Raw genomic sequence first — 23980 nt, 5'->3', positions numbered from 1 at the left:
TAGGGCATGAAATGATTATCGACTAATGACTAGGAACAGATTTATCAATGGAATACATATATGACACTAAATCTAACCTAATCTAATTTTTAATTTGTATAAAAAAAATATTTAACTTAATAAAACTTGGTTGATTTAGTTAAACTTAAAAAATTAATATGGAGAAATATTTTTATTTTTTATAAAAATAAAAAGATTTTATTTTAACAAATAAATAAATAAAATTCAAGAATTTAAAAATTATTCTAATGTATTTTTTTTTAAATAAAAAACATTTTAAAAAAATTATTCTGCACCGTTACGTGACCAAACTATCACAATTGCGCCGACTTTGACAACCATGGAGGCAGGTCGTCCGCTTCGATAACTAGACGACACGTCAGCTAGAAAATCAGTGATGACTGATGAGAAGGCGGGTGTTGAAAACACGAAGCATCTATCTGGGTTTCTTCTTGAGAAACAGGAAAGCTTGAAAACCAGAGACAAAAATTCAAGCAATTATGGCATAGCAAAAGCAAATCAATTGATTTGGAATTCATATTTGGATTGAAGAACGGAAACCCACATGGCTCAAAGCTAAAAGCTGTTAGCTTTCATGCAAAGAAACAATCAAGGAAAGTAACAGAAGACTCTTCTTAAGCCTCTTCAATCTCAGGTAGCTTCTCTTCTCTCCTTTTCTTTCCCAGAGTTCTTCCTCGTTTGCTAATGCTAATGCTGATTTTACCGCAAGTTGGAAAAACTTTAAGAATTGAATTCATTTCTGACCAAATCATGGTGTTCCAAACAACCTGTTAAAGATTTTTCGTGTGGTGATTTTGGAAAAAAGTTTCGGCTTCAAGATTGTATTTTGCTTAAAGATACGAAAAGAAGAAAGGAATTTATTTCAGTTTTATTCACATAGCATTGATAAAAAAAAAAGAAAACTGGATTTTGCTGAGTATACAGTGCAGTTTTTTTTTAAGGAAAAAAAATTATGCCTTGCAGTGTATTAGTGGTTGATTGGGCATGGATGGGTTACTTCGTCTGAGTATTGGGGGTGCTGCAAATTCGGATGTAAATATCTCGGGTGGAGAAGCTGCTGGTCCCGCATCCTTGCCCGCGGATGGTGTTGATCGAAATTTGTTACAGCCACCGTATGATGGGCAGACTTTTGGTAGTTTAGAAGAAATGGTACAGTATTTGCAGTCGTATGCGAAGGCTATTGGGTTTCAATGGAGATATAGAACTTCAAGAAAGAATAAGAGCAATGGTGAAAGATGTGGTGTTCGTATGGTGTGCACTAAAGAAGGAACGAACAAGCCTCGAGGAAAGAGTCCCAAGTATTTTAGGCTTTCAGGGAGGGAAGGGTGCAATGTTGCAATGTCTTCTTCCTTGCAAAGTGATGGTCGGTGGAAGATTAGCAAAATTCATTTGCAGCATTGTCATGAGATTGATTTGAATGCTGTACCGTTACATATGCGACAGCATCTATTAGAGTTGAATGATAGGTCGGGCAATGAGGAAGAAGAAGAAGAGGAAAATGAAGAAGAAGAGGAGGGGAAACCATATGATGGACAGACTTTTGGTAGTTATGCAGAACTGATTCAGTTCTTGTTTTCTTATGCCAAGAAAGTTGGATTTCAATGGAGCATCAGGACTTCAAGAAAGGATAAGAACAGCGGTAAAACTTGTGGTATCTGCATGGTATGTAGTAAAAACAAGCGGAGAAAACAGCCAAATTCTGAGGGGGAGGGGTGTGATGTTTCACTATGTTCTACCTTGCAAAAGGATGGTCAGTGGAAGATCAACAAAATTCATTTGCGACACTGTCATGAGATGGATCCAAATGCAACTCCCATTCTTCGGCGATGGTATCTACTAGCATTGAATGGTAGGTTGGGTATCGAGGAAGAGGAAGGAAAGGAGGAGGGAGAAGAAATGGAGGAGGGGGAGGGGGAGGGGGAGACAGAACAAGAAGAATTTGGGAACTCATCTTTGTCCAATGATATTGATGTTCCTTCGATTGATCCACTGTATAATGGGCAGACTTTTGGTAGTTTACAAGAACTGATTCAGTATTTGTGCTCTTATGCAAAGGCTGTCGGATTTGAATGGAGGAAGAGAACTTCAAGAAAGAACGAGAACAGTGGTGAAATATGTGGTGTTCGCATGGTATGCAATAAAGAGGGAAAACGAGGTTCTTTGGGACCATCAATGAAAAAGGGGTGTCCTGTTGCTGTAAATTCTACCTTGCAGAAGGGTGGTCGGTGGAGGATCAACAAAATAAATTTGGAACACTCTCATGAGATTGATCCGAATGTAAGGCCATTCCTTCGGCGGCGACATAGATCTATTCCTCCTCAATTACGGGATCCCCTGGTGTCAAATGATAGGTTGGGTATTGAGGATGAAGAAGAAAGGGAAGAGGAGGAGGAGGAGGAAGAAGGAGCTGTACCTGTTGCATTGGAGCAACCTCTAGACTCAAGTGGTGATGAGGTGATGACTGCTTTCAACTTGGACTTTAAATGTCATTTCATTTTGATAAAAAAACTGAACTTGAAATCTCATTTGCCTTGACAGTATGATTCACCTTCAATAAATGATGCAGTAATGGAAGAGCAACCATCCCTTGAATCTTCCTTTAACCAGCAGGTTCTCTTTCTTCTTTTTTTCTTCTTTTTGCAGAGTAAATGATTTTTCATTAATGAAAGAGAGAATGAAGGCAGACGGGACTAATAAAAGCAACTCCAAGTGTTGCGAGGAGACTGAAACTAATGATTAAAAACTTAAGTAATTGAGACCGGAAAGCCAAAGACTAATGGATTGAAAAGGAATCCAATCTTTCTCTTACATGGCCAGATCCTACTAATGTCTTTAGGACTTTTTTGCGAGGCCTTTGATTGAATATCTCTCGCAGTAACACGTCTCCCATTTCATTTCACACAGCATATTTCATAGCAATATTTGCTTATTTCTTGAATACTGTTGAATGTTGCCCTTTGAAGATTAACTCTCCATGCTTCCATGCTCTTTTTCAGGACCTTATACTTTTATTCTGTCTGTCCCATATTCTTAGGGAAATATTAGGAGTTTGACTAGTTCAATTAACTTAATACCCTCGAGTAGACATTATTGTCCAATGGAAGCAGCAAAGTAGGTCCTTTTCAGAGAACACAAACAAGATTTTATTTTAACCTTGTTGATAAGGATACAGGAATTTGAGAAAAATATAATTAAAAAAAATATATATTTAGGATGAAAGTATATCACATTGAAGTGGGCAATTGCCCCCATGAATTTTTTCAAAATGAACAGAAAAGAGTGCATATGTATTGAAATTTCAAAGCTCTTTTATATTCGATCCCTTTCTTATTTTTCTAATCTTTACTAGTACCATAATGAGAAGATAGAAGAAGTCTGATGTAAATGATGCATATTTATAGAAAAAGTCTGAGTTGGAGCCAATCCCCCTGTCAACTCTTGGGGTCTTCTATTTTACTTTAGAATCTCAAGCAGTTCTTTTGCAGGATGCCATTGATGAAAGGGGCACCACTTGTCAAAACAGCCCTGACCTGGCTGGAAATGTTGGACAGCATTGGAAGAAGCTGAAAAGAGATATGGGCAAATTGACGACATCCAATTCAGACAATATTAGGCAATTGAGCAATATGGAGAGAACTGTTGATGTTCTGATCAGTCAATATTTTGGGGATGATGTAAACACCACTCTTCAAGATGTGAGGAAATTAATCACTGGACACAAGAACAAGGTCTTTCATCTAAGGTCTTCAAAAAAATCTGCTCAAACTGAATGCAAGAATCTTTACAGAGAGAATCCTGATTTACCAGCAACAATTGACAGAGCAAAACTAGCGTTACAAGCGGAAGAGTCAAAGCTGTCTCAGCTGACATGTGAAGAAGCTAGAATCGAAGCGGCAATCCAAAACTTAATGGCAAAAAAACAATCAGTTCTCTCGCAGAAAGCTTCAGCTGCAAAGAATATTGAGAAGGAAAACCAGAAAATGGAAGAGTTGAAGAACACACAAGAAAAGATCAACAAAGCAGAAAACAGTTTTCGCAAATGGCAGAAAGAAACGAGTTACGCGAACTCTACTTTCATTTCAAATTTGATGGATTCCAAGAGGGCATTGTTCAAGTGAAATTTTTGGTTCCTTTTGGATGCAACCTTTCCCTTCTTCTCACTTTTTTTTCCTGCTTCTTTGCTGTAGTTATTTAGTACGGAGCACGGAACAGTGCTTTCGACTAGCGAAGTAAATGCTCGTTTTCTTGTTTTTCTAAGCGCCGTTTTGTATCGTGTGAAACTGTATTTAAAAAATTTTGATTTTTTTTTTTAAATTTTAAATTAGTTTTGTAATAATTTAATATGTTGATATAAAAAAAAAATTTTAAAAATAAATAATTATATTATTTGGATGTATTTTTTTAAAATGTTTTAAAAAATAATTTTTATTATACTTTTAAATATGTTTTAACATATTTAAGATGGGCATACTTTCTATGTGTATGTTGAAAATAAAATTTTAATATATTTTTTGTAAAAAAAAATATTTTAAAAAATAATTTATATCTAACTTATAAACAAGTTTTTATTTTTTGTTATAAAGTTTTAACATCTTTCAAATGGGCATGCCTTCACGCCTCTCTCGCTCTTTTAAATGGGCAAACCTGGTACGATAACATAGAACCGGATCATGTTTTAAAAAATCATGATTTGATTAAGTTCTGAATTTTTGTTTTAATTTTTTTTTAAAATAAATTAACTTGGATTGATCTAACTTAACCCTCGAACCTGTTGTTTTGAATTGTTTTTTATAAGGGAAATTATCTTTTCTTATTAAGACCAATCAAGCCCAAACAAAACCCAGCCCACAAGCCTGTCCCGCGCACAGCTCCTGGAATAAGCACACGAGTCTAACATGCGCGGTTCGGTTAACTGCACCCTCGTTAAATTTTAATTAACCGCTTAAAGAAAAACAAATCTGTATTTGCAGATTGGATCGATCCAAACCCTACAAAAACCCTAAATTTAATCAATCGCTTACTCTTTAATCTTTCGAAATGTTCAAAAAGTAATCCTTCATTTCTTCTCTCCGTCTCACTTTTTTTTTCTCTCAATATTTTTCATTTTTTTCTTATATTTTTTCAGGTTTTCAAGTGATGAAGTATCTTCACAAAACCAAGTGAAAGCATCAGTTCAACGCAAAATTCGACAAAGCATTGCTGATGAGGTTCGAAATTAAACAAGAAGAAAAACCCATTTTTTATTTTTCAATTTTGTCATGAATTTTCTCTAAAGTTTGATTTTTGTTTTTTGTTTTTTCAGTACCCAGGACTTGAACCAGTATTGGATGATTTTCTGCCAAAGAAATCGCCTTTAATTGTTGTTAAATGGTAATGTTATTTTTGACTTGTGTGAAATAATTGACGGGCTTTTGTTGTTGATGAATTTTGATTTGATTTTTTTTTTTTATCTTTTATTGTGATTGCAATGCAGTCAGAATCATTTGAATCTGGTGGTGGTGAATAATGTGCCATTGTTTTTTAATATAAGGGATGGACCTTACATGCCTACGCTCCGACTTCTTCATCAATGTAAGCAAAAGTGTTTCTTTCTTTGTCTGAAATAACATTTTAATGATGTTATTACCGTGTGCTTTTTGTTAAGTAGTGAGTTTTTAGGTTTGGATTTCTTGATTGATGTGGTTTGTTGTTATTGTTATGTGTAAATGATGAGAAAGTTTTGTATGCTGTCGTAGAAATGCTTAGTCTGTTTGTCGTAATGTGTGGGTGAAAAATGTGGTTTTTTAAAACGAAAGGTAATTGTTGTTTATGAATATGGATGATGGTGCATGCCTGATTTCTCCTTACGTTTTGGTTTCCTTTGCTGTTATGGTTTTGGATGCATCTCTAGACTCAAATCTGGTTCAGTTTGCTCTTAACAGCCACTAGTTTTACTGTAAGATTTATATGGGAAGAAGTGGATAGTTCTGTTCAGGTATTAGTTTTGGGCATTTGGAATGATTTAAAGATTATAAGAAAGAAGTAGTTATGTTATTTTGAATCAGAATGAGAGTTTTTATCTATTTGTCTCTGAACTTGTTAGAGATAGTAACCAGGAAAAGAAAATTGGGCTTTTGGATTATATTTTTTATGATGCTTCAAGATAAGAAGATCTAGGAGCTATTTGTCTCTATGTTTTTTCATTTAGTTTTTCTAATGGGAAGTACGTGTTGTTCTTATGGAAGCTTACATCCTGACTTGTTTTTTTTTTTTTTTTTTTTGAATTGCTGGTTCTACAGATCCAAACATAATGAAAAAATTGCAAGTTGATAGGGGTGCAATAAAATTTGTCCTTGCTGGTGCTAACATAATGTGTCCTGGACTTACATCTCCTGGTGGTGCACTAGATGATGAAGTGGATGCTGAAACTCCAGTGGTATGAAATTGAACCGTGTTGTACTTAGAATGTCTATTCCTGATCAGTTCATTTCATAAATCATGACATTTATGGTTGCTGTTTCAGTTCTAGTATGCTGCATAGGAGTTCTGTTACTCTTTGCTTTTCCTTGACAAAAATGTGTACATGTATTCATAATTTGCCAAACTAAATACTTCCAGGCTATAATGGCTGAAGGAAAGCAACATGCCCTTGCTATTGGCTTTACAAAAATGTCAGCAAAAGACATGTGAGTTATTTTCTAACTTAATTCAAACTCGATATTTCAATTTTGTGGTTGGTGAACTGGGCTCTAGGAGAGTGATGGAGTGATTTTGACCGTGCTATAGTTTTATATTTTCCAATGTCTATAAAATAAAACAAATGCATAAGAGACATGTAAATCACCACTGATTCTATTGTCTGTTCCCTTTGTGATTGGTATATGCTATAACTAGAAGCATTTCTTTGATTCACAGAAAGTCAATCAACAAGGGAATTGGCGTGGACAACATGCATTATCTCAACGATGGTCTTTGGAAGGTAGGTCATCATAAAATCTTCCACTCGTTGTTCATCCAAATGCCATGTTGATCTGGTTTTATGTAAATAAATAGCAGGACAGTTTCTTTATGAAGGGCCGTTAAGATGGACAAAATCCATCCCTTTGAACCTAATGTTAAAGCAATTTGATGACATGAAGAGAACTTAAGATTCTTGCGCACTGTATCACTTGTTGGTCTTGTTTTTATATATACTGTTTTCTTATTATCAAATTGGCATTTTTAGAAGAAAAAAGTTAGCATGACGTGGCTGATTAGTAACAAATATAATCAAGTTTACTAATTGTATTGTGCAGATGGAGCGTTTAGATTGAGTTTTTTCCAAGAACAACTGCTGTATGGTCTTTAGTACAAGTCGCAAAGAGCATATATTCATCACGGCTATGCAGCTGTCCTGTTTCCCGATGTTGCTGAAGGAATTATGTGAACATTTCTCTGCATGTTGTCACCTTTCGTTCCTTGTACACTCGACAGAATTTACCATGTAGATCAATCCTTTAATGAGGCGATCATGGATATTACTTTTCTCGGATATCTTGAAAATATCGGTGGCGAAATCCTCCTTTCTTTTGTGATCAACTCGTCCGATTAGTTTGCATGTTGAGCCCCAGTCAAATTTCATTGAAATAAGGCCAATTGAGTGAGAAAGAATTAGCTTCATAAGAACTAACAATCTAGTGCTGGAAAAAGGGAGGCCATAGCTGTCAACTCTCTCTTGTTACACAGTAAAGAAAAATTAAAACAGGTGTATCTGGTGAATCATACCGGTAGTGTTTGGTTGCTTTATTGGGATAGATTATGCAAGGACAATAAAAATAAAGATGGAAGTGCAGAAGGATGAAATAATTTTAGAGATAAATTTATTTTATATTTAATTTAATTTGTTTTTTCTGTTTTAAGAAATTGACCAAGGTTATTTAGCTAGGGTTACAACAATTTTTTGCACTTTTGTACATGAATTTGAGAGTGGTTATAGGTAGCCTCTTCCATTACATGATTATAATTGAAAATCTAATATAATTTAAACATTGTTTTATTACAATTATTAAATACCCAATTATCTGATCATGTGTTTGGTAATGCAATATATATATTTTTTAATTAAAATATATTTAAATAAAATTTTCAGATTTATTTTTTATTTTTAATGTAGCATATCAAATTTATGAAAAATAATGTAGAAAAACATATTTAACCACTCTTTTAAATTTTATATCTGTTATGATTATTATTCTCGACCCTAAGAAAAAAAAATACTTTACTCGGTCGAATTGGGCTTGGAAGTCCAAAATCCATTAAATATTACAAAATCATACTACTTCCTAGCCCAACTAACCATAACGATTCTCTATCTGATCAAGCCCAATCAAATCAAACCCTATGTAAGATCACAGACTTGGTTGCCCACGTGGACGGTAAATGATGCATCTGCATAAACACCAATAGACCTCACCTACACACATAGATTGAACTATATAACTACTTAAAAACCCTAGCTTCGTTTTGTTCCCCTTTCCATCTTCCATCAGCAGCACCACTAGCAGTAGCGGCGGGTAGCTTTAAAGCTTCAAGAATGGTGCCTCCCTTCTCCCTATGAATATTCTTATCCTTACGTATCTGTGTGCATATGGTTCAGTTACTGATTTGTTGGTTTTTTTTTTTTTTTCATTTCCAGGGGATAGATTTGAAAAGAGGAGGTAAGTCCAAGAAGACCAAACGTACAGCTCCGAAGTCGGATGATATCTATCTTAAGCTTCTTGTTAAGGTTAGTTTTCAAAAACCTATGTCTACTTTTCTATAAAGTTTTGATCTTTTTAACTATACAGTCCTTTTTGTGAAGGACAGACGTGAAAAACCCATGTCTGTTTTTGCTACGAAGTTTAAATCTTTTATGTTCTTTTGGAATTGTTGGCTATGCTTAGGCCTCAGACCCTTTTTTTACTGAATAGTCAAAATCCCCATTTGTTTTATAATCTTTAGAAGGATGTTATGTATAATGTGATTGATTTGAAATCGTGGTCTTTTTATTAGCTGTACCGGTTTCTTGTGAGGAGAACTGGAAGCAGGTTCAATGCTGTGATATTGAAGAGGCTGTTTATGAGCAAGATTAACAAGGCCCCACTTTCTCTTTCTAGGCTTATTACATTCATGAAGGGAAAGGTTAGCATTTTTTACCTTTAAAGTGTTTTTGTATTGTTTGTTTATTTAGTATTTTATTTCATTGTTTGTTTCATGTATAGGAGGACAAGATTGCTGTGCTTGTTGGGACAGTAACTGATGATATTAGAGTCTATGAGGTGCCTGCATTGAAAGTCACTGCTTTGAGGTTTACAGAGACAGCTAGGGCCAGGATTGAGAAGGCTGGAGGAGAGTGCTTGACATTTGATCAGCTTGCTTTGAGAGCTCCATTGGGACAGAACACAGTATGTTCTCCTTTTAGTTTGTTGGTTAATTTGTTTTATTGATGAACTTCATCTTATATTCATTATGTTTGTTGATGATTGGTCTTAGTTTAATTGATTTGATCATTTGATTTTCTTGATTGCTTTTCGTAATCTATTACTTCTTTTGGGTTCAAGCTGAGTATGCTTTTAATGTTTCTTTGCTTTGGAGTTTATCTTTTGTTTAATATGATTTACACGTTGCCACTTGCTGTGGTTTTCTCTGTTATCTTGGTAGTGGCAATGTCAACCATTCTCTGAATTCTGGCAATTGTATGAATTACCAAACTTCATTCTTGAGTTGGATGTTTGTTCATCCCTTTTTTGTTTTTTCTGTTTTACAGGTTCTCCTCAGAGGTCCAAAGAATGCTCGTGAAGCTGTCAAACACTTTGGCCCAGCTCCAGGTGTGCCACACAGCCATACCAAACCATTTGTGCGCGCCAAGGGAAGGAAGTTTGAGAAAGCTAGAGGAAAGAGGAACAGCAGGGGCTTCAGGGTTTAATTTTGTTTTAGTGAGAGTGTGAGGCAGTTTGTTTTGATTGACTGTTCCAATTTTTGTGCAACTCTAGGTATCCAAGGATCATTTTCATGATATTTTAACTTTGGTTATCTATTTATACGCTTGGATTGTTTAATGCTCACCAATCATGCTTTGCTCATACTCGATGAGTTTTTGAGGATCTCAATTTTCTCAACAATATTTAACTAAACTCGTGGAACATATGATTCTCTTCCTATAACGGCCCAAAGTTTTGTATTTTTTATACATACGTTGGTCAAAATTTGTGCCCATGCCATTGGCGTTGTAGTAGCCTGTTCTAGTCTTGGTTTTGAGCCTGTCTTGTGAACGAGCTTCTCTTTGCAGCCTGAAGCAAGTGTTGCGTTTCGGTTGTATTTGTTGCTAGGTATTTTTGTGCTAGCCGTTTTAAACTGGCTCTCTCTCCGATGAGTCAGTTAAGCTGTGTGATGGCTAGGAACGGAATGAACAGCTTGTTAAACGTCCACTGTGAATGTATAGTAGGCTAGTAGCTAAGTTGGCTTGTCAGAACTTTAGTCGGCTCAGCTTCATTTCCGTTCATCTCGTGTTTTAAAGTTGCAAGAGACAGTAATGGATGATTGTTCAGATCAGATCAAAGCATTTTACTCCCAACCCACATTAAAAAGGTTCTGCAATTTAATTATTGAAGCCAGTGAATGGAAAGGTGAATTGAAACATGTATTTCTTGTAAATCAACAATTCGCAATACAGCGAGGTTATCCTAGTTTGATAATCTCGTGTTCTGGAACACTTGCTCTACCCCAAGGTGGTCAATAAGTCCACTAAGGTCACCAACTATTTGGAGACAAGAATAGCTAGAGCTTGAAGGTGGAGCTTCAGTGTCACCATATCCCCTAAGATCTGGTGCGACAGCACGGTATCCAAGGGAGCTTAATGCAAGAATCTGATGGCGCCTGGAGTACCACAGCTCTGGAAATCCATGGAGCAATAGCACCACAGGACCTTGGCCTTTCTCAGCTATGTGCATGTCAATTCCATTCACCTTCACCATTCTATGGCTTATCCCCTCCATCTCTCTACTGCTCTACAGATCCTTTTCTTTCTTCCTTTTTTTTTTTTTTTCAAACTTTACCGGAGAACTCTTTGTGGCATGGCCTGTTTCATATATATTAAGAGGATTGTGGAGCATCAGAAAGCAACAAATAAATGAGAGGCTGAGTGATGATACAAGTTTTAAAATTTTAGTGTTCCCATTGATCATTGATGGGTGTTACGCATTTCCAAGATTCTGATTTTTGTCCTTCTCAGCTTATGACAGCATGCAACATAAATACTGACACAGATAAGCTTAGGAACTGTGGCAGTGATCAAGTGTTGTGTACTCACAACACTACTAGGTGCTCTCATTTTTTCATCCATCGAAATAAACCTAGCTCATTCACTTTTTACTAGCAACCCATATTAGGTTAAGTGACTTTACCAGCAAAGCTAACTAGTAATAATGCCTGGCACTATTCTGAGACATTTTAAAGGAATGGTTTCAGCTGTGCATCAAATACTTCAGACATTATCAAGGCCAAATTTCTTCGAGTTTACTGAAAATATTTAGGCATCTCATGTAATGAAGGGGCTAAAAGATGAACTTTTAGACATGGATAAATGTTCATTGGATAAAAGAAATTTTCATTTTGAGATCTGTTTCACTTGATTCTAGAGTTGTTTTTTTGGAAAATTCGTATCAAACAAACACGAAACGTTAAACGTTTAAGAACGAGAAAAGTGTTATATACGTGCTAATTCTAGTACAAACAAAAAAAATATAGAACAAGAAAGTATGTCTCGAACTGTAATAGAAAAAAATACAAAACAGAAAAAATCTCTCTTAAGAAGTCTCCTGGACCATTATTGGACAATTTGATGCTCTAGTTAAGTATTGCGATAAATTTCATATTGAAAAAAGTTTCTGTTTCAATGAAAATTTCAATGATGATTGTATTTCTATGATTTTGAACGACATTTCTTGTTTTCAGACCCCATGAAAGTACTTGTAAATTCGTGTGCAAGAGACACAAGAGGTTAATTTCCTGCCAACTTTTTGATGACTGCTAAAGCAATAGAAACTAGCTTCTCAAACTCAGTTTTCATGGAGGTCACATGAGATTTTCCAGCGAAGATATCCTCACATGTCTCCGCCCAGTCAGTGGCAGCTCCAACCCATGTGCTAGCATCACTGTAACGTTTAGAATCCAAAGCTGGCAGTGAGTCCTTAATCTTGTCAGTTGCAGACATGTAGAACTCAGAACAACTTTTAAGGTTTTTATGGATGTTTATATCTAAAGTTGTTTTTAACAACTTGCTGATGTGGTTGTGTATTTTAGTGCCATATTTTAAAGCATTCTCTACGGCAAGTTTGGCCATGCCTTGGAGACCAAGTCCTTTGTTTTCCAGGAAGAACTCAACAGTACATTTACACAGCTCCTTGTCTAAGGTTTGGCTACAACCTTCAGTTATCAAGCGTCCCCTTTTGACTAACGAATTGATTTGTTTTAAAGCACTCGAGCTTAGCTGGTCAAACTGTGTTTTCATATCAGCAATTGGAGAATTTTGGTGTACTAGTTCCTGGAAACTATCTTCACATGCCGTTGAATATGCGGAGGCACCTGCGATCCATATGTTAGCCAATGATTTCTTAATTAGGCCAATTGCATCCTGGTAGTTTGCAGAACAACCTGTTAGGCATCTCTTAATGTATGGATACTGAGTTTTCCTTATCAGCAAGTTGATGCGGTTATATATTTCTGTACAATTTGTTATTGCACTCTTTAATTCAAGCTTGGCTAGGCCTTTGAAATCAATATTTGTAATTGCATTCTTTCCTGTAAGTTTTGCTAGAACTTGAAAATCAACTGCTCCTTTGCTTTCCAGGACCGATTCTGCAGAAGATTTGTATAAGGTCTTCTTTTGTGCAGTCTTGGTTAGGCTTTGGAAATCAGCTTGCGCTTTACTTTCAGATTCAAAATCTTTGTGCGCTTTAGCAAGGATATGATTAGAAGAGAGGACAAGAGCTAGGAAAAAGTAAAATGTAATGTGCCCATGTAAGGAACCCACGGCTGTTCAATCGGTTCGAGCGGCCGGGATGGAGCAGGATTCGGTGTATTGAAGGAAGAAATGGTTGACTGGAAAAACAAGGACAAGTTAGAAGATTATATAGCCTTCATTTCTTACAGAAAATTTCTGTTTTGTTCCTCTTTTTACATGAAAGACAACTCAGAAGGTGAATTGAGCTGGTCCTAACTGATGGGGCGGAATCCGGGACCGGTGATGTACTGATCTTTGCTCATAGGAGGGTTAAGCACACTGAGACACAATATTTAACGTGGTTCGGCAAATTGCCTACATCCACGGGAGAGGTTCATTTTATTTAGAGATAGAGAAAGAATACAACACATGGAGGAGGATCACATTCACTCAACTCCCATCTCTCATTGCTACATAGGGCAGCAGCTGCTGGTGGCAGCAGGGCTGCTGATGGCAGCCCTTCTCTTTCTTTCTCTCTTCTTCTCTCTACATGTCTCACAACTCTCACACTTTGCTCTTTAAGATCATGCCTCTTTTATAGGCATCAATGGCAGCTCCTCTTGCTCCTTTGTCATCAATGGTGGCTGCCAAACTCATCTCTTCTTCAACAAAGGTGGCTGCCAACTTCTTCTCTTCTTCAACAATGGTGGCTACCAAAGTCAAGGTTGGTGGTTGCCACCAACAAGCCTCCTTCTTTGACTCTCACATGGCAGCCATCTTCTTTGACAAGGCAGCCACATAATTGGCAATATTCCAACAATCACCCCCTTTGCCATTTATGTGGGCAATTGTCATCTTGCTTCTTCAGCACACGCTCTCTGGAGCGTTCTGAAATGAGCTCCTTTCATGGCTCTCACACCTTCTCTAAGGTGTCTCCGTTTGTCGTTATGCGACGGTCTAAACTAGGGCTCCTATCATGGCTCATAGTTTGGCACATATAATTGGGTAAACATGTGCACCTTCTTCTTCTTCATCTCCATCGACCACCATGATGACCTTTAGATGCCTCCTGATCGGGCAATCTCTCTTTAATAATTCACCACTGTCATTTTCGGTCTCAAATCTCAAAGATCGGACCATACCATTGCATCCGGAATGATCAAATTAGCTGGAAACATGTCTTGAATCGTCCAAATCGCACTTCAGACGGCTAAGATTTGATCAAAACAATTCTGGCCTGATCAACGACTCAGATTCAATCTCAGATCCGGTTGCACGTAGGATCCGCTACATTGGATCCTATCCCTCGGCTCGCGACTTAGCTCGGCTCCAACTCAGCTCGGCTCCACTCGGCTCAGCTTGGCTCGGCTCGCGGCTGATGACATGGCAGGTGGGTCCTGCTATGCTGACATGTTAGTTGACTAGTCAATTGGCTTGCTGACTGTGTATGTGATGTCATCCTTGCATCATGATGACGTCATCCTTTGCAGGGCACTGTTCATGATACGTCACTGTTCATGTCTACTGTTCACATGGGTCGGGTCAACTCATCCGGGTGAAGAAGACGCGTGGGGCGCGTTGGCGCGCGTGGGTAGACGCCTTGCCGGAGAGTGATGGAGAGTGCGGCCATGTCCGACGTCCGATTTTGACGCCGTTTTCACCAGTGGCTTCGTATCGTCCTCCTCTACACAGTGGGATGGTCAAAACACCATTTTAACAACTTTCATTTTTGAGCAAAGATCAAACACCACTTTAAACCAAAAAAGCTCTGATACCATTTGATGGGGCGGAATCCGGGACCGGTGATGTACTGATCTTTGCTCATAGGAGGGTTAAGCACACTGAGACACAATATTTAACGTGGTTCGGCAAATTGCCTACATCCACGGGAGAGGTTCATTTTATTTAGAGATAGAGAAAGAATACAACACATGGAGGAGGATCACATTCACTCAACTCCCATCTCTGCTGATGGCAGCCCTTCTCTTTCTTTCTCTCTTCTTCTCTCTACATGTCTCACAACTCTCACACTTTGCTCTTTAAGATCATGCCTCTTTTATAGGCATCAATGGCAGCTCCTCTTGCTCCTTTGTCATCAATGGTGGCTGCCAAACTCATCTCTTCTTCAACAAAGGTGGCTGCCAACTTCTTCTCTTCTTCAACAATGGTGGCTACCAAAGTCAAGGTTGGTGGTTGCCACCAACAAGCCTCCTTCTTTGACTCTCACATGGCAGCCATCTTCTTTGACAAGGCAGCCACATAATTGGCAATATTCCAACACTAACTACTTTCTCTGAGAAGGAAAAGAATTTGCTATTAACAATTCATGTTCAAAAGATAACCGCAAAATTTTCTGGAGCTTCCAAGCCATTTTTGGATCATTTTGCTTCCAATCTGAGGCATGGCAGTTTTTGAGCTACTCCTTGTTTTTAGCCTAAAAGCTTCAACCCAAATTCAACCACAACGCCATGTAAATAGAAGCAACAACTCTAGAATCAAGAAAGACAGCCATGTAAATAGTTCAAAAAATAGCTTAGCTCAACTTAGTTTTCTCCTGCGTAAAAATAGAAACACAACAGAAAAATGTTGTAAGAAATGAAGCTATATAATCTTCTAATTTGTCCTTGTTTTTCCAATCAACCATTCCTTCCTTCAACACACTGATTCCTGCACAAACCCGGCCGCTTGAACCGATTGAACAGCATGGGTTCTTTACATGGGCTCCTTTCATTTTGCTTTGTCCTAGTTCTTGTCCTCTCTTCTAATCATCTCACTGCTAAAGCCCACAAAAAACCCACGAATCAAATCAAAGTAGAAGCTGATTTCAAAATCATAGCCGAACTTGCAGGAAAGAATTCAATTCCAAATGCTGATTTCAAAGGCCTAGCCAAGCTTGCATTAACGAAAGCAATATCAAATGGGAATGTAATATGCCAACGCGTCAACTCGTTGCTGCTAAAAAGTTCGGACATGTACACTACGAGAAGCCTAACAGGTTGTTCTACCAACTACAAAGATGCAGTTGGCCTTATTAACAAATCGCTGGCTGCTTTGGATGCTAAGAAGTACGATGATGCCAAGACATGTATCACGGATGCCTTGGCGAACTCAACGAAATGCGAAGACAGATTCGAGGAACTATTACAACGAAATTCCCCATTTACATTCATGAAGGCAAAGTTCGGCCTGCTATGCATGACTGGTTTAAAACACATCAATCTGTTAGTCCAGAAGGAACGCTTGATAACTGAAGGTTGTAGCCAAACCTTAGACAAGGAGCTGTGCATATCTACAGTCGGATTCTTCCTGGAAAACAAAGGACTTGGTCTCCATGGCTTGGCCAAGCTTGCAGTAGAGAAAGCATTGCAAGACGGCACCAGAATCCACAACCACATCAGCGTGTTGCTGAAAACAACTTCAGATAAATGCGTTCTGAAAAAACTTAAAAGTTGTTCTGCGTTCTACCTGACTGCAATTGGAAAGATTAAGGCGTCGCTGCCAGCATTGGATTGTAATCGTTATGGTGATGCCAGTACATGGGTTGGAGCTGCCATAGGCTCGGCGGAGACATGTGAGGGTGTGTTTGCTGGAAAATCAAACAAGATATCTCCTTTGACCCCTATGAAAATAGAGTTTAGCAAGCAAGTCTCTATTTCTTTAGTTGTCATCAAAAAGCTAGCCGGAAATTAACCTGAGGTGGCTGCTGCGCACAAATCTACAAGTTGTTCCATTGGGTCTCAAAACAAGAAATGTACTTCAAAAATTACAGAATGATTAATTATCATTGAAAATTTCATGAGAATAAAACAGAAGCCGTATTCAATATGAATTTTGATGCATGAATTTACTTCAGTATTACTCTCTTCATTTGTCAGTATTGAATGTTTGATCAGTCACCTATCCATCCATGCCTCTCGTATTTCTGCATGCTTTCCTTCACCTGCCTAGCTAAGCTCGGAGGTTGCTCCCTTGCAGCATAAGTAATTGCAATCCGGTGCTTGCCACGGGAGGAGCTCAGCTCTTTACAAACATGCAATACACATGTAATAGGAAATGGAAAGATGGTTTAGGAACACGAACACAGGGTTACTTAGGTTGGCCAGTTGGCTTCCTTGACATATTTACACTATTATAGGAAATGAATTTTTCATGTCAGAACTCAGGAACTTCTGTATTCTGACATCATTTTTTCCAGTTCATCAACCGGCCAAGATAAACCAATTTCTTTCCCTTACAATATTTATCCTCCATTAATTGTTTAAATCAGTTAAAATTTTCAGGATAAAAACGTTCTAGTATTTTTCTATATAACCCAATATACAAAAGTGAAACATTATGTCCCTGGCTGTCAAATCGGCCATTGTTGATTGTTTATGAATCAAAATTTCACAAGGGAAATTCTTGAAACTGAATTTCGTCGCCTCTTCTGCCTGATATGAGTAGAAAGCTATGCTACATGTTTCAAGGAGAAGGCTCAAGCAGAAAGGATAGTGTTCATTTTGAAAAGTTGCAGGACAGAGTGCATAAAAAGATTGTACTAAAATACATGACCACATCAAGGTGTTGTTGAAAACATCTTTGGATAGATCCATTTTGACAAACCTAAGAAACTCTTCTCATTTCTACCAATCTGCAATAGACAATATCAAGTACTGGGTGGCAGCTTTAGATTCTAAAGGTGACCAACGAATTCCTCGCAGCTGCTGCAGACAACACAGAGAAATGTGAAGTTGGATTAAGGGAATCAGGCAGAACTTCTCCACCGACCAATTTGAAAACAAAGTTTGAGAACCTATGCACTATTGGTTTAGCACTCACCTAAAGTAACCTCTTTCGGCGCCTGCTCATAAATGTAGCAGTATCTGCTTTGGGTCTGAAAACAAGAAATGTTCTTCAAAATTGCAGGTAGATTTTTTTTATGATTGAAATAATCGTGGGAATGGAATAAAAACCAACCAATTTTGAATTTTAAAGCTTGATTTACTCCACTGCCTCACTGTAGTGGGTCATCTATCAACTCATGCCTCTATATCTATATAATTCTTTTCACCTGTCTAACTAAGCTCCGAGATAGCTCCCCAGCACTCTAATGCCTGCCATGGCAGGTGTCTCTTTGCAAACAACTAATAATTTTGAACCAAGAAAACCAGGCATCCGTTTTTCTCCTTTTTCTTTCCTTTTATTTTCTAGTTCAGCCTAGCTGCCACACACGCAACGAGCCCAAGTCCCTTCATGGAAGAGTCTTGGATGGACCACCAACACCTAAGCAAGTGCAAGAAATTTCTTTCTTGCGATCCCCTCTATTAGACTTGAATCCAAGATGATAATATGGAGGCCGAGCCTACTCACTAGCTGAACCAACAGCTGAAGGGAAACATTTAATGGCTACAAAAAACATTCAGTTATGGTGCTAGGGCTTGTTTTCCAGTTCTTTGTTATGAGTAAAATAGAATGAAATGAAATGAGCTTTCCCTGTCGCAAATCTTAGTCTAAGTGTGGTTAATTGATGAAGGTTGCAATTCAGAGGATAGTGGAAGGATGGAAACGATAAGTGAAAAGGAATAGAAACTGTATAGAAACCAGAAATGATTCACCCGAATATTTCTTCATACGTTTCTTGCATTACAATTTCTCATCGTGTTTTCTATTATGTTGTAACCAAATATATAACACGCAATTTGGTTGTTCCGAACATAAAGGAAATATTACTTATTACACGTGTCTTCTAATAATATTGCAGAAAATAACTTAAACGATGCGTTTAGTCGGTTAGTGCCTTCCCGCTCTGATATTTGATTTAAATTCCCAAAGTTCCTGTTCCTATTTAACCCTCGTTTTCGTCATTTGAAGTGCCTTCAGCTATGGCGTGTGACAAATCTTCCCCCATTGAAACAACCTTGTCCTCAAGGTTAAAGAGTGGAAAACGAGTTGCGATGTCCTCTGCATATTCCTAGGTAGCGTCTGCAGGTGAGAACCCTTTCCAATGAATTAGTATTTGAGTAGCAGCCCGATTCTTTCTCTTCACAATGCGTTTGTCCAATGTTGCTTGGGGTTGAAATGCAAGAGCTGGAGGCATTTGTGGTAGTGTAGTCTGCACTGGGTGGCTCCCGACATAATGTTTAAGTTGTGACACGTGGAACACAGGATGTATGGTTGATGAAGTTGGGAGTTCTAGCTTGTATGCCACATTGCCAATTTTGTTGATCACCAGGTAAGGACCGAAATACTTTGCTGATAGTTTCTGTGATGACCTCTGAACTACTGATTTTTGCCTGTAGTGTTGTAGTTTAAGATAAACATAGTCCCCAATAGAGAAGCTTTTTTCACTGCGTCTGTTATTTGCAATTTGTGTCATCCTGTTTTGAGCAGCTTGTAGGTTTTTCTTGACTTGTTTAAGCATTTCCTCGTGTCTGGTTAGGATGTTGTCAATTGGCTCGACTGTAGAGTCTCTAGGAAAATAAGGAACATGAATAGGAGGAGGAAACCCATACAGTATTTCATAGGGGGTGAGCTGAGTTGAAGAATGGAAATTGGTATTATACCACCATTCTGCAAGTGATAGCCATCGTGCCCACTGATTAGGGTTGGTCCCGGTCATGCATCGGAGGTAGTTCTCAACACATTTATTGACGATCTCTGTTTGACCGTCGGTTTGAGGGTGATAAGCTGAGGAGTATAGTAAGTTAACCCCTTGGATGGAGAACAATTCTTTCCAGAATTTACTCAGAAATACGGGGTCCCTGTCACTGACAACTGATGCTGGAAGTCCATGTAGTTTATACACATTATCCATGAATATCTTAGCCACGGTAGGTGCTGAATAGGGGTGGCTAAGGCTCAAGAAATGAGCATACTTACTGAAGTGATCAACTACCACCATAATGACATCCTTGCCTTCAGATTTAGGCAGTCCATCGATGAAATCCATGCTGATATCAATGAATGGAGCATAAGGGATAGGCAGAGGTTGTAGTAGTCCTGGAGTAGCTACATTTTCATTCTTGTTTCGCTGACAGATTGAGCAAGCTCGCACAAACTGTCGAATGTGTTTCTGTTGGCCTTTCCAGTAGAACAAACTACCCACTCTTTTTGCAGTAGCCGTGCTCCCTGAGTGTCCCCCCACAGCTGAGCTGTGATATAAGGAGATTAATTTTTGGTGTAACTCAACATCATGTCCCACCACTATTTTACCCTTCCTCTGTAAATGGCCATTGACCCATGTGTAATGAGATAAGAAAGTGGGAGAAACTTGCAGGTTGTGAATGACAGTCTATAAATGGGGATCTTTTTGCCAAGATTGTGCAATCTCATCCATAAGCTGAGTAGATACTGAAGAAATAACTAAGGAATAAAGTAATTGGCTTGAATTTCGTGAAAGAGCATCAGCTACCACATTGTCTTTCCCTTTTCTGTATTCGATCTCGTAGTCGTACCCCATCAACTTAATTAACCATTGATGCTGCATAGGAGTAACTATCTTTTGATCAAGCAAATATTTAAGACTTACATGGTTAGTGCGAATCTTAAAGTGTCGCTCCCATAGGTAGTGTCTCCATTTGTTGACTGCATGCAGTATAGCCAACATTTCTTTTTCATAAATAGACATGGCCTGCTGTTTAGGCCCTAAAGACTTGCTGATGTAGGCAATGGGGTGCCCTTCTTGCATCAATATTGCACCTACACCCACCATGGATGCATCTGTCTCTACCACAAACAATTTATCTAGAGCTGGCAAAGATAACACTGGAGGAGTGGTCATCAACTCCTTAAGTAAGGTGAACGCAGTAGTGGCTTCTAGGTTCCAGCCAAAAACATCCTTTTTTAGGAGTTGTGTCAAGGGTTTGCAAATGGATCCGTATCCTTTGACAAATCTTCTGTAGTAGCCTGTAAGCCCCAAAAAACCTCTGAGTTGCCGTAAGTTCCTAGGCAATGGCCACTCAATTATATCTTTGATTTTGTTGGGGTCGGTAGCAACTCCATATTTGGATATAATGTGGCCCAAATATTCGACTTGTTCACTGCCAAAGCTACACTTACTCTCCTTTGTAACTAATTGATGTATCCGTAGGAGGTCAAAAATAGTCTGCAAGTGTTCATAATGAGCTGCAGAAGTCTTGATGTAGATTAATATGTCGTCGAAAAACACCAAAATGAACTTCCTAAGATGTGTTCTGAAAACCTCATTCATCAAGCTCTGAAATGTAGCTGGAGCGTTACTTAAACCAAATGGCATAACTAAGATCTCGTAGTGGCCATTGTGTGTCCTGAAAGCTGTCTTGAAATCCTCCCCCAAACCCATCCGAATCTAGTGATAACTAGATTGAAGGTCAATCTTCGAAAATATTGTTGCTCCCACCAGTTCCTCCAGCAACTCTTCTACCACTAGAATAGGGTATTTATCCTTGATGGTCAACTTATTCAGTGCTCTATAATCAACACAGAGGCACCATGTGGAGTCCTTCTTCTTAACCAACACGACAGGAGAGGCAAAAGGGTTGTTGCTAGGCCTTACAATTCCAGTTCCCAGCATTTCCTTCACCATTTTTTCAAGTACATCCTTTTACAGCCCTGAGTACCTGTATGGTCTCAAGTTAACGGGTTGACTTCCCTCCTTCAATGGAATAATATGATCGTGCCCCCTAGCTGAAGGTAGTCCTTCAAGCTCCTGAAAGAGATCCTTGTAATTCTCTAGCATCGTAGTTAATGTAGTATCCTGATGTTGGTGTTGTTTTACTGTCAGTGAGCTGAGGGTGAAATCATCATCCTCCAAGACTTGAAGACTACATAAGTGAAGTTCTGCCACTTGCTCTGAATTGTTTAATAACCATTGCAGTTGTGCCAATTCAATAGCTTGGAATTTGATTGGGCTCTCTCCCTTAAGCAACACCCTTTGGCCCCGCCAATCAAAAGACATCCAAAGATGTTTGTAGTTGCACAGAATGTCCCCTAGCATAGAGAGCCATTGAACACCTAACACCATGTCATAGTTACTCAGGTCCATGATGAACACATCGGCTTCAAAGCACACCCCTTGTATCTCCCATTTTAAGCCCTTACATACTGAAGTACACGACATCTTCCCTCCATTGGCAGCTTGTATGGTTATAGGGGTGATGGTGGTTAAGTTGTTCTGTAATTTATGGGTTAATGAAGAGTTTAGAAAGTTGTGCGTGCTTCCCGAATCCACAAGAATGTGGAGAATTTGCTTTCCCACCTTCCTTGTGACTTTCATGGTGTGGAACCCGACAGTTCCCTCGAGAGCATTTAGTGAAATTTGGGGTATTAATTCTCCCGTTGGGCACCCCTCCTCAAACTGTTCCTTTCCTCTACTGACTTCCTCCTCGTCAACAACACTCAAAGAATACAATCTCTTGTTTCTGCACCTATGACCAGGGACAAATTTATCATCACACCAGAAACACAACCCCTTTAACCTACGTTCTTCAAACTCTTGGTTTTTTATAGATTTAGTGGGTTTACTGGTAGTTTGGTTGAAAGAATTTTGAGCACTGTTATTTTTCCAATATGTAGGATTTGCCTTGGGTAAGTTGGCTGTTACAAGATTTGTAGGATTAACGTTTGGTGGTTGTATGGATTTTTGTGGCAGGTTGTGGCTGGTAGTGGAGGCTGGGTGTTTTGGAGCAATTCCTGCATTTTGTCTGTGAGCTAAGGTGTTTGCATGAAGTCTAGCGAGGTTGTAAGCTTGCCTCAAGTCCTTGGGTTCGAACATTTTAACAATGTTTTTAATCTCTAATTCTAGACCCCCCAAGAATATAACTAAAGCTTGTTTCTCCCCTATGTCTGCCTTATTCCATAAAATGTCAAAATCATGGATGTAGTTTTCCAGCGTTCCTACTTGTTTCAGATCAATTAGGTCTTCCATAGGGTCCTTCTGCCCGTAAAATCTGTAATACAAGGCTTCTACATATTCATCCCAACTTATTCTCCGATTATTTAAGTTCCTCATAAAATTTTGATGCCAGTATAAAGCAATGCCATCTAAATAATAAGAAGCAAGTTTCAGTTTCTCAGGGTCCTCAATTTCCTCAATCTTAAAGTACTGATTGCACTTATACAACCATCTATGCACATCATCCCCCCCGAATACTGGAAAGAGATGTTTTGGCCTGTGTACCTTATAAGCAGCTAGCCTTCCCTCATTTGAATAGCTGGGTCTGCTTGTAGATTCATTCTGATGAGCTGCTTGCTTATCCCTACCTTGACTAGATTCCCCTGCAGCAAATGGAATTCTTTGCATGACAAAATCCAGCTGTTGCGTCAGACCACTGAGCAAATTCTTTATGTCTCCTATCTGTGTTCCATGATAGTCTGTAATGGTGTCCAACTTCTGGCCTTGTTCTTTCACCAGAGTAACGAGTAATTCATACTTGTGGTTGGTTTCTTTTTTTGTCAGCTTAACGGATTCTTCAAGCCTTTTGATCTCTGCGGTTCGAGTGTCTGGCGCCATAGCCTCAGCCAAGGAAAGTTGGCTCTGATACCAGTTGTTATGAGTAAAATAGAATGAAATGGAATGAGCTTTCCCTATCGCAAATCTTAGTCTAAGTGTGGTTAATTGATGAAGGTTGCAATTCAGAGGATAGTGGAAGGATGGAAACGATAAGTGAAAAGGAATAGAAACTGTATAGAAACCAGAAATGATTCACCTGAATATTTCTTCATACGTTTCTTGCATTACAATTTCTCATCGTGTTTTCTATTATGTTGTAACCAAATATATAACACGCAATTTGGTTGTTCCGAACATAAAGGAAATATTACTTATTACACGTGTCTTCTAATAATATTGTAGAAAATAACTAAAACGGTGTGTTTAGTCGGTTAGAGCCTTCCCACTCTGATATTTGATTTAAATTCCCAAAGTTCCTGTTCCTGTTTGCCCCTCGTTTTCGTCATTTGAAGTGCCTTCAGCTATGGCGTGTGACATTCTTCCTCTCAATTCTTTGCGGTAATGAGAGCAATTAATAGCCCTACTGATATAAGAATGATATTTCAATTGAAGAA

At 38.4% G+C, this 23980-nt stretch overlaps 5 protein-coding genes across 5 annotated transcripts; 4 read left to right on the top strand and 1 right to left on the bottom strand.

The window, feature by feature from the left end:
* The first annotated feature begins 398 nt into the window (after positions 1-398).
* On the top strand, positions 399-4278 carry LOC118047702 (uncharacterized). Its single transcript, XM_035057059.2, has 4 exons — positions 399-655; positions 985-2475; positions 2560-2631; positions 3507-4278. Exons 2-4 carry the CDS (start codon positions 1006-1008, stop codon positions 4137-4139), a joined length of 2175 nt encoding a protein of 724 aa, XP_034912950.1. The 5' UTR covers positions 399-655; positions 985-1005; the 3' UTR covers positions 4140-4278.
* A 637-nt stretch (positions 4279-4915) lies between these two features.
* Positions 4916-7578, top strand: LOC118047713 (uncharacterized). The gene is made up of 8 exons (XM_035057074.2): positions 4916-5069; positions 5147-5228; positions 5324-5391; positions 5495-5592; positions 6300-6436; positions 6619-6686; positions 6916-6979; positions 7296-7578. The coding sequence occupies exons 1-8, from the start codon at positions 5059-5061 to the stop codon at positions 7311-7313; spliced, it is 546 nt and encodes a 181-aa protein (XP_034912965.1). The 5' UTR covers positions 4916-5058; the 3' UTR covers positions 7314-7578.
* Positions 7579-8419: 841 nt separating this feature from the next.
* LOC118047712 (large ribosomal subunit protein eL18y) lies at positions 8420-10082 on the top strand. Its single transcript, XM_035057073.2, has 5 exons — positions 8420-8575; positions 8675-8764; positions 9031-9159; positions 9240-9422; positions 9785-10082. The coding sequence occupies exons 1-5, from the start codon at positions 8573-8575 to the stop codon at positions 9941-9943; spliced, it is 564 nt and encodes a 187-aa protein (XP_034912964.1). The 5' UTR covers positions 8420-8572; the 3' UTR covers positions 9944-10082.
* A 5579-nt stretch (positions 10083-15661) lies between these two features.
* LOC140955590 (uncharacterized) lies at positions 15662-16648 on the top strand. The gene has a single exon (XM_073409205.1). It carries the CDS (start codon positions 15662-15664, stop codon positions 16646-16648), a length of 987 nt encoding a protein of 328 aa, XP_073265306.1.
* A 4870-nt stretch (positions 16649-21518) lies between these two features.
* Positions 21519-23426, bottom strand: LOC118047622 (transposon Ty3-G Gag-Pol polyprotein). Its single transcript, XM_035056963.1, has one exon. The coding sequence runs from the start codon at positions 23424-23426 to the stop codon at positions 21519-21521; it is 1908 nt and encodes a 635-aa protein (XP_034912854.1).
* Between the last annotated feature and the right edge of the window lie 554 nt (positions 23427-23980).

Source organism: Populus alba, chromosome 5 (genome assembly GCF_005239225.2).
Source record: "Populus alba chromosome 5, ASM523922v2, whole genome shotgun sequence".
In the NCBI taxonomy this organism is placed as follows: Eukaryota; Viridiplantae; Streptophyta; class Magnoliopsida; order Malpighiales; family Salicaceae; genus Populus; species Populus alba.
The sequence above is the reverse complement of the archived record's forward strand: the minus strand, read 5'-3'. Positions and strand labels throughout refer to the sequence as shown.

What these genes read in the sequence shown, in the direction of transcription:
- LOC118047702 (XM_035057059.2), top strand. Translation starts at nt 1,006, where the DNA reads ATGGATGGGTTACTTCGTCTGAGTATTGGGGGTGCTGCAAATTCGGAT. An exon ending in TAGACTCAAGTGGTGATGAG is followed by an intron (nt 2,476 to 2,559) that starts GTGATGACTGCT and finishes TTGCCTTGACAG; the next exon opens with TATGATTCACCTTCAATAAA. An exon ending in AATCTTCCTTTAACCAGCAG is followed by an intron (nt 2,632 to 3,506) that starts GTTCTCTTTCTT and finishes GTTCTTTTGCAG; the next exon opens with GATGCCATTGATGAAAGGGG.
- LOC118047713 (XM_035057074.2), top strand. An exon ending in TGGATGCTGAAACTCCAGTG is followed by an intron (nt 6,437 to 6,618) that starts GTATGAAATTGA and finishes AAATACTTCCAG; the next exon opens with GCTATAATGGCTGAAGGAAA. An exon ending in AAAATGTCAGCAAAAGACAT is followed by an intron (nt 6,687 to 6,915) that starts GTGAGTTATTTT and finishes TTTGATTCACAG; the next exon opens with AAAGTCAATCAACAAGGGAA.
- LOC118047712 (XM_035057073.2), top strand. An exon ending in TTACATTCATGAAGGGAAAG is followed by an intron (nt 9,160 to 9,239) that starts GTTAGCATTTTT and finishes TTTCATGTATAG; the next exon opens with GAGGACAAGATTGCTGTGCT. An exon ending in CTCCATTGGGACAGAACACA is followed by an intron (nt 9,423 to 9,784) that starts GTATGTTCTCCT and finishes TCTGTTTTACAG; the next exon opens with GTTCTCCTCAGAGGTCCAAA.
- LOC140955590 (XM_073409205.1), top strand. Translation starts at nt 15,662, where the DNA reads ATGGGTTCTTTACATGGGCTCCTTTCATTTTGCTTTGTCCTAGTTCTT.
- LOC118047622 (XM_035056963.1), bottom strand. Translation starts at nt 23,426, where the DNA reads ATGGCGCCAGACACTCGAACCGCAGAGATCAAAAGGCTTGAAGAATCC.